This window comes from Varanus komodoensis, unplaced genomic scaffold (assembly GCF_004798865.1).
Source record: "Varanus komodoensis strain SLA01 unplaced genomic scaffold, ASM479886v1 scaffold8, whole genome shotgun sequence".
Classification (NCBI taxonomy): Eukaryota; Metazoa; Chordata; class Lepidosauria; order Squamata; family Varanidae; genus Varanus; species Varanus komodoensis.
In genome coordinates this window covers 11391851-11401337 of record NW_025336481.1, presented here as the reverse complement: position 1 = coordinate 11401337, position 9487 = coordinate 11391851, and the positions used below count along the sequence as shown (strand labels likewise).

Genomic DNA, 9487 nt, shown 5'->3' with positions numbered 1-9487 from the left:
ACAGGTTCCTGGAAGGCTCTTCTGAGACAGTTTTTAATGCCCTTGTCTTTTTGTTTCCAAATGTACATACAGCAATGCACTGTATGTGGGGCTGCCTTTGAAAACAATTTGCAAATTTCAACTGATCCAAAACAGGGCAGCAAGATTAGGGGCTGGCTCACAAGAACACATTACATGCCAGTCCTGTTCCAGCTAACTGGTTGCCAGGTGAAGTCCGGGCCCAATTCAAAGTGCTAATACTAACATTCAAATCTGTAAATGGCTTGGGGCCAGCTTAGCTGAAGGATTGCCTCCTCCTGTATGTAGCTACCTGAACTCTGAGGTCATCTCCAGAGGTCCTTCTCTGGGAGCCCCTTCCAAAGGAAGTGAGGCAGGTGGCTACCAGAAGGGCCTTTTCAATTGTGGCACCCTGGTTTTGGAATGACCTCTGCAGAACTGCACCTGGCATCTGCTCTGTATTCCCTTTGATGCCTTGTGAAGAACTTTTTATTTTCCCTGTATGTAATAGTTTAACTTTGCTTTTATACATTCCATTTTATTCCATATTGCTGCTAGGCTTCTATACTGAATAGAATTGTGTTTTTTTAAAAACTTTTAATTTTAACTTTTGTTAGCCCAGAGCGCCTCAACTATGTATTTAAATAAATAAATAAATAAACACACTTTTGAAAACCTAGGCAGTCCCTTAGGACTACCTTGTTCCTTTTAGTGACCCTGTTTTGCTTCCAAGCTGATAGGTGCTCCTGAGTTGGCTATTAGAGGAAATGTTTGGACACTGTAATTAACCACACTAGCAATTGCTTATCACATAACACAAAGAAACCCAAATCATGCTAAGAATCTGCTTTTGCAACCACTCCTCTGCAGAACCTGGCAGGAAAATAAATGGGTGTGATAAAGCTGCCATGAAATGGAAGGAAGAAAATATATTATTTTGCTGCTCAACAGAAGAGGGGCATGGTGCCTCATTGTAAATCGTATTTTCTATTTCATTGAATCTGCAATGCTTTAAGGTTACAGTTCACAAAGGCTTCTGTGAACCAAGACTCATTACTTCAAGGGGTTTTTCAAGGGTAGGATACGTGAGCAATTTTAAGACAGACTGCTGTTATATTGTTGCTGTACAGTTTTGCAGAGTTTCTTACAGAGTAAGAAAGATGGGCTTCTGCCCCAAGGAGTTTACAATCTACATGCTGAGAAAAAGGAAGGAAAAGAATGAAAGATAAAGAAATGGGTATCAAAGGACGAGTAAGTGAATGAAATGATATATGAAGTGCAACTGTATACAGTTACAACTGTTTGGAAGTAACATTCAGTTCAATAGGATTTACTCCCTGATGTGTTGTATAGCAGAGTTAGGCACTCCAGAAGTTTTCTGCCCTGCTTATGTTGACTTGCGTTGAAGACAGCTGCAGACCAAAACATCTGGAAGGATACATAAGTCCAACCCTGGTGTAAAGGATTGCAAACTTAAGAGTAGGTTTCAAATGGGTTTTAAAGGGGGTGGGGGGAGACACTTGAACACAGGTTGTGGTGAAGGATTTTCCAAGCATTAAGAGCCAAAGCAGCAGTGTTTAAACTGGGATTTGTGAGACCCGGGTTCTAGTCTCCACTTTGCATGAAGCTTACTAGGTGACTTTAGGTCAGTCACAAACTCCCAGCCTAACCTATCTCACAGAGCTGTTGTGAGGACACTGTGAAGAGGTTATTACCTATAAAGCCCTAAACGGCTTGGGACCAGGATACCTAAAGGAACGCCTTCTTCCCTATTTGCCCTCCCGCCCCCCGAGATCGGCAGCAGAAGCCCTCCTCCGGGAACCCTCTGTGAAAGACATTAGGAGACAGAGTACCCGGAGGAGGGCCTTCTCTGCGGTGGCACCCCATCTATGGAATGTGTTCCCCAGAGAGGTCCACCTGGCGCCGTCATTATATGTTTTTTCGGTGCCAGGTTAAGACCTTTTTATTTAATCAATATCTTAATAAGTGTTAATATTGAATTCTTATTACTGCATTTTAATTTGCAGCCAGAGTGGGCTGTCAATTTATTTGTATTATATTATGTACTTTGGAATTTTATTTGTGTAAGCTGTCCTGAGGCTCTTGCAAAGGACAGCATACAAATACCTTAAATAAATAAATAAAATAAAATAAAATAAAATAAAATGAGGAGTCTCAGATAAGCTGTCCTGGGTTCCATGCAGGTAAAAGGTGAGGTATAAATATAAGAAGTAAAAGAAATCAAAGAAGGGTAGGATGCTGTTAGGTGCCAGAAATACTTTTATGAAGCCCAGTATGTTTCAAAAATCTTCATCAGGGGTTTTGCAATGGAACTAGAAGCAAAAGATTCAAGTTGGTGAGTATCACTTAGAAAGGTATTTCAAACATACCAGGCGAAAGAAATGTGTTTCTGTGCATCCTGCTGGCTTCTCCCCACTTCCCACCGTGTAACTGGTGCTTTTCCGTTTTCTTCTTTTGCAGGAGGGGACAAGGTCACAATGCAAGATTTTGTGACTACACAATGATTTTACTGTGTAGTGAATGCTTTGCTTTTTACATTACTTGGTAATCACTTGCATTTGTAATTTTCTAAACTGCCTTGAGGGGGCCTTCAATCCACAACAGCAATTAGATGCATAAAATACATTTTGGGAGGTATTGTTGGAGGCAGGTATACAATGGGAAACATCCTTGGGAAACATGGTGTCTTTACACTTGTGTGTTTTGAAAAATTTAGTCAAATGGTTTGTGTGGCTTGGTCTCGTTACAGCTGGGCAAGAAACACAATCCAAGCAATTGCTGCTCCCCCAAGAAGAACTCTTCCATGCCATCCAAGCTGGCCCTGGATGGATATGTTTTCTGCTTTCTTTAGGGTATCTCTTCTAGGGGCTATGGAGCATCTTAAAGGTCATCAGCACTAAGTAGCCAATGCAACTCAGCACATGGGAGGAGGATGGGACTAAAGGTCAGGCCCTACTGCTTCTGGCACAGGGACAAGGGAATCCTTTCCAAAGCTGTGGGGGACACCTGTCATAGACAGCCACACAGTATGACAACATAGGAACCAACCACCTGTTCTGGATTGCTGACCTAGATAGCTGCTAGGGAAGAGACCTGCTCTTAGCTCAAATTTTGAAGGCACACACAGGACTTCATCATACTGCAGGGATGGGCATCTTGGGCCCTTCCCAGTTAAACTGCAAATTCCCTCAGCACTGGCTATGCTGAACAGAGCCCGCAAGGGTAGCACTTCAAGAGCATTTGGAAGGCTACATGTCACCCACCCCTACAGTCACATAGGTTTGCATGCAAATCCCCATTAAGTACCCAATCTATGCTCAGTCTTCAGAATGTATTCCTTTGCTTGGGCAGCCTCAGAAAAAGCTTACAGGCCCAATCCTGTGGACATTTAGGCAGAAAACCTACAATTCCCAGCATGCACTTTAGGGAGTTTGTGACCTAAAGTCACCTTTTGCTGGCTTTCCTCTCATCTAAATGTGCATAGGATTGCAATCTAAAAAGCCTTAGAATCGAGGATCTTACACCCAGGACCTGCCAATTTCCAGTTGTAGTGTCACCAAGGCTTGCAGCACTAAAGAGGTTAGATTTTGTTATTCCTGGTCTCTCTGAGCTTACTTGCAATCCCCACTACAGCTGGTTGGTAGGAAAATAGATTTCCCCAGCCACCATATTTCCTTGTAGGGCATCCCCCGCTGCAGTGCCAAGCATTTGGAGGTGCCTGATTTTGCAGTTAAGGCTCGCTGGCTTTACAAAGGCTCCGTGGACCATTCTCCTATGTACTGCCATGCAAAGTCAAGCCCCAAAGAAAGAGGCTGGGTCAGGTGTGCCTGCCTGCATGTGAACATTTTACCACTCCACCGTGGCTTGTAGTAAATTCCATTCCAGAAACCAAAGGCTGACCCCTCGGGTAGGCTTCCTCGAACTCCCAGCGAGCGCACTGCCTTTTCATGTTGCAGTCACCCCCACCTTACAGCGGTCCCATGAATGCAAGCCCTCCAAATTGTCCTATTTACAAGAGTCCTACTCAGCTCTTCTAAGTTCCTTTCTGGCTTCCTTTATGGATTCAATCCACCTCTCAGGCTGGTCTTCCTCCTCTTCTGCTGCCTTCGACCCTCCCTAGCCTACCGCAGGGAGCCTCGCCATCTCAGGACGTAGGACAGCCTCAGTCTCCCGGAGCACCGAGCAAAATTCACTGGAGCCGACGGGGCTCTAATGCTGCAGCAACCCTTTGCAGGAGCCTTCCCTGTTCGGTCTCCTCCTGCTGCCTCTCTCTCCGCGACTCCTGCGTTCCTTTTGCACGCGCGCCTTCCTGCGCGCGCCGACTTCGCTCCACGCGGCGCGTGCGCCCTCGAGGAGCTCCCTTTCCCCGGGCACCGCGCGCGCACTTCCTTTCACCTTACGAGCGGCGGAGGCGGGTTTCGCTGCTCCTCCCGTGCCGGCTGCAGACGTCAGCTTGCAGCTTCACTCTCGCCCGCCCGCCCGCCCGGCCTCCTCCTCCTCTCCCCTCCCCCCGTTGCTGCATCGTCCTCCCCACCTCCTTGCGAGGGTTGAAGCGTATGCGAGCGAGCGAGCGAGCGTGCTGACTGCGCGCCGGCTTATTCCCCGGCCGTGCTACAGCCTCCGGAGGGTGCCGCCGCCGCCGCCCCGCACCTCCTTTCGCCCTAGTGCCCGCCGCCGCCTTCTCCCTCCCGTCTCCACCCTCCGCGTTTATTTCATGAGGCTCTTCTGAAGAAAGAGACGGACCAAACCAGCTGCGGGGCACGTCCACGGTTTTTCTGTCCGCGTGTGTGTGTGTGTGTGTGTGTGTGGATAACACCTATACACACACACATTTCCACATATAACACACGTTTTTACCATCCCCGGGTTTTGGCTCTCTCTCCAACCCTGCCTGGTACCTCAGCCGCCGCCGAGGAGGAGGAGCAGTAGCAGGAGAGAAACATGGCGAAAACAGAGCAGGTCCTGAATCTGGAACCGCAGCACGAGCTCAAATTCAAAGGTAAGGAAGAAGCGGAGGGGGCCACCCTCTCGCCGCTTTCTTGCAGCCGCTTTCAAAGGGAACGGCCGGTGGGTCGGGCGAGCGGCACGCTCTGCTGCAGCCGCCTTGCCAAAAAGGGCTCGGCTCCAGCGGCAGCCATTTTCCGGGGGCCGCCGGGGCTGGGCAGCAGGCGTCGATGCCGCGGTTAGCTCGCGGCGGACGGGCGGGCTGGCTAAGATGTCCTTCGTGGCCGGGGCAGCGGCAGCAGCCGCGCTCCTTCGCCCCTTGTGCTCGCTCCGCGCTGCTGCGCAATCGGCTCTTGCTCGGGGGGATGGTGCCGAGAAAGGATCCCGACCCGCACCCTTTCCACTGACTAAAGGAAGCGAAGGGTGTTTTCCTGGCTGTCTTTCCATTCGTGCCGTCTGCTTGCTCGGGCCTTTTCGGCCTTGGCGGTGCTCTTCCGTTTGGATCCGGCGGGAAGGGCGTTGGGGAGTGGGAGAAGAAACCCTGCTCGGCCGGCCCTCTCGGAGGCAGGGCGAGCTGACGGCTCCTTGCTTCGATTCCACCCGGGTGGGTCCGGCGGGCGGCCTTCGTTTAGCTAGTCCGAGCTCCGCGTAGTTTGCGGCCGTCTCTGATTCTTAACCTGGGATGGGGGGTTTGCTTCGAAGACCCCGCTTAGGGTGGCTTGAGGGGCTGGTCTGTGTTTGCAGCATGGTGTAATTACCTGTAAGGTTGACGAGGTCGCTGCTTTAAGGAGGAAAAACCAACTCGCAAACGTGATTACGCTGTTGCACAATCATGTAGCTGGAGCAAGCCCATGAGGGTTGCTCCGGGGTTAGTATTCAGTTTCCACGTCGCTGTGGATATTAAAGCTTTAAAAAGGCACCGCCAACCCGGCAGCATTAAATGAGAGTTAACCTTGTCACATATCAGCTCGATCCCATTTTCGTTTACTTAGAAGTAAGTCTTACTGACTTCGTTAAGAGTTCTTTCCAAGAAAATGTGCTCAGGATTGCGGCATTTTGAATGTTTGTCAAACAGAAGATACAAATTGATAAGGTGACCTTTTGCTGGATTTTATATGTTGGCATACTGTCTCTTGCATCAGTAATTAATTCGATACAAATTGCAAGCTTGCAGAGTAATCCTGAGCCCATGTACTTAGAAGTAGACCCATTCAAATGAGTGCTGATTAAGTTAGATTGACCATGGATGCAACTCACAGTATTAAATGAAGAGTACTGCCAGCTACCAGAGAGAGGAACAACAACAATTGCTTTATATATTTCTATTTAATATAAAATGAAAGTCAGTCTATCTGCATTTTTCTCATGTTAGATTGAAGTCATATTTGGCTTAGTCCCTGCAGGGGCACAATCTCATACCAATCAGGATTTACATGGGTATATTGAATGTTGGTTAAAACCATAGAACAAGTCAAGTCAATCTTTATTTGCATTAGCCTTAGCATATAAAATGTTAAAAAACCCCTAGAACATGTGGAATGGCATTTCAGAGTGTGTTGCAATAAATTCTGGGCCCTTTGACCTAGTGTGCTATACCATATTACCAACTCCCAAAAGAAGAAGAACATAAGAGAAAGGCCATGCTAGATTAGATCAAAGGCCTCTCTAACTCATCAGTTTGTTCCCACATTGGCCAGCCAGGTGCCTCTGGGAAGCCCAGGAGCCAGAATGTGGAGGGCGAGTACACTCCTGTTCCCCAGCAACTGGTATACAAAGGCATATTGGCCTCTGAAACTGGACCTAATACATAGCCATCATTAGCCATTTCCCTAATCCACTTGTAAAGTCGTCCAAGTCAGTGGCCATCAGTGCATCTCAGATAGCAGATTCCATAGATTAGCCACGCTCCTTCTGCCTGTACTGAATTTCCCACCATTCAGCTTCATAGGGTGACCCCCATTGGGTTCTGCTTTTATTGGAAAGAGAGAGAAAAACATATCTCTCTCTGTCCACTTTCTCCATGCTGTGCTTAATTTTATATATCTCTTTCATGTCTCCTCTTACTTTTTCCCTAAGTTAAAAAGCTCCTAATGCAATGTTTGCTCCTAAGGGATTTGTTCCAGCCCCTTTGTCATTTGAGCTGTTCTCTTCTGCTCTCTTTCATATTGGTTCCCCTCTTTCGGGTGTGTTTTAAGGTTACCCCCCTGCTATTTTTAGAATTATAGCTGAAGAAAGGCTTTGTAATACATTCAACCCATTTTATATTAGTTTTAGACCTTAGAAATTGAACACTGAAGTGATGGATGGTGTGACCAACAGGGCTGCTGGTAATATAATCTTGTGAGATCAGACAGCAGCAACCAAAGTATGGATCAGAAATGTTTCTGCTTGCAATGATGTTGGCAGAGTTTAGCTCCAAAAGGCTCTCAGTATATCTGTAAGTCCAGCTAAATGTTATAGTGGCTACTTTGCAGTAAATATGTGTAAGATTGGGCCATAATGCGTAAACTTAGAGATGCAGCTGGTAATTTTGTCTAACTGCTTTGCACATACACTTAACATAGGAGCCTTGCTCTGCTTAGTGGAAAAAAGAGTTTTCTGTCTGAGTGTTGCAGTTCACTTATAAACATGTGGATGAAATAGCAGCTGTAGTCATTCATGTGAGGCAGCAGTTCAGAGGAATAGCATTGGTAAACATAGGTTTACTGCCTGTGAAAAAAAAAGTTGAAAGTGGAGGTGGATTTTGGCTCAGGCTACTGCCTCCCACATCGCATGTGGGGTGTGCATGGATCTCGTGTTTATGTGGGGAGCTGTTGGTGCAAGGTGAGATTTTTTCTTAAATGAACACACTGAGATTGGAGAAACATCCAGACATGACTCATGAGTCATTCAGTGGAAGTAAACAAGATTCTGTCACAAGAGGCCTCAAGCCCATAGATGGGTCTAGGCACAACCAACCAAGCCCTGCTCATTGGCGACTGAATTTGCATGATAGCATATGCGAGGTTATTACTCTGCCTTGAGACAGCTACCCTGAATGATATGGATTGGTATGAGCAAATGAACTCTAGGCCCATCCTCTACTACTGCTCAAGCACTTCTTGTTTTGAATAAGTAGTGATTTTGACATTAACAATTGAATTTCCCAGAATAATTGCATATTATTCCACTTTTTTCCTGGATTGCCATTTCAAATGTCTGATTTGCATCCATTCATTCTTTTACATAGAGATTTGCCCTATTTGTCCTGTGTAATACAGAAGGTCAGCTTTAGCAGTTGATGACGTATCATGCACAGTAGTAAGGATAAAGTTATGAAGAATAATACAGAAGTATACTGCTAATAAGGTGGTGCTATTTTAAAGTGGTGCTATAAATCCCTCTATATTCAAAACATACATGGAGAGTTTTGACCACAGTTTTCAGCCCATATAACACCAGAGTATTCTCATTAGTTTTCTATTGAAAAAATTATGGACTGTGGCTTTTACACGTGCAGACATGTGCTTTATAGATGTAATCTGGGCTTTGAATAAGTTATGTGGTTTCAAATACATTCAAAGCCCTCTATATTTTTTCCATTTTAAGGATTTGTTTTCAATTTTGAGTTGGATAAAGACTAAATGGGAAATCTATGTTTAGTGTTCACCATTAGAAAATAACCACTTGTTTCCAAGAGTTGAAATACTAGTAACTTGTTAACTATAAACAAAAACTCAGTTCAATTTCTGACAAAAAGGACAAGATCCTTGAAGTTCATCCATGAATATAATTATGCTAGGCACAGCTGTTTAGAGTTGCACAAACATCAGTTCAGCAATAGCAGAAATAATCCTTTGCACACTTGTAATTAGTTAGACATATATAAATATTTTTAAGATTGTTACACAGTCTTGGTAGAGAAAGAACTTTTGTCCTAATTGCAAAATAACACAATTAAAGAATAAAGGAGGAGGCAGAATCAAAGGAACAAGAGCTGGGTTAGTACTTATGTTTCTTGGGTATGGTCACCAAATCTTGAGTGACAAACACCTTGGATAATTCATGCTTTACCATAAGAACCAAAAATGAGATTAAACTTCACTGAGAGTTAAGAAGATGCTTATCTCAGGAAAGTCAAAGTTTGTGCCTCAGCAGCAGAGCAGACACTTTGCATATAGAAGGCTCAGAGTTCAATTTCTGGCAACTCAAATTGAGCTAAAAAAAAATGTGTCAGAAATGCAGGAGGGCTACACTGGTTAGTGCAGACAACTCTTTCTTTGACTCCTTTTAATCCTTCCTCTGATTTAAGGGCAGGGGGTGCACCTTAAGGATCCCTGTTGGGATACCCAGGGTTCTGTGTTGCAAGAAATTATTTTAAGTGGTAGTGTGCTGAATTTATGTGCTTGAGTCTGCAGAGAGAGAAGGTACAAGAAAGCTAGTAAGAGCTCTTGAACTTACTTGAAATTCTAGTTTATGTTAGAGGTTTAAGTCAGGTGAAATAATATCCTTTGGCAGGGTTAGAGGCTCTTGACTCGTCCTTAAG

At 45.3% G+C, this 9487-nt stretch overlaps 1 protein-coding gene across 2 annotated transcripts in view; it reads left to right on the top strand.

The window, feature by feature from the left end:
• The first annotated feature begins 4534 nt into the window (after positions 1-4534).
• VAPB (VAMP associated protein B and C) overlaps positions 4535-9487 on the top strand; it is a 49331-nt gene continuing 44378 nt past the window's right edge. The window contains exon 1 of one of the 2 annotated variants that reach the window (XM_044454900.1): positions 4535-5017. Coding sequence is in view for 1 of the 2 variants with exons in the window: in XM_044454899.1 (XP_044310834.1) it covers positions 4960-5017 (58 nt within the window). In the remaining variant the exon portion in view is untranslated. The remainder of the gene's footprint in view (positions 5018-9487) is intronic. The other variant, XM_044454899.1, reaches the window with a different exon arrangement.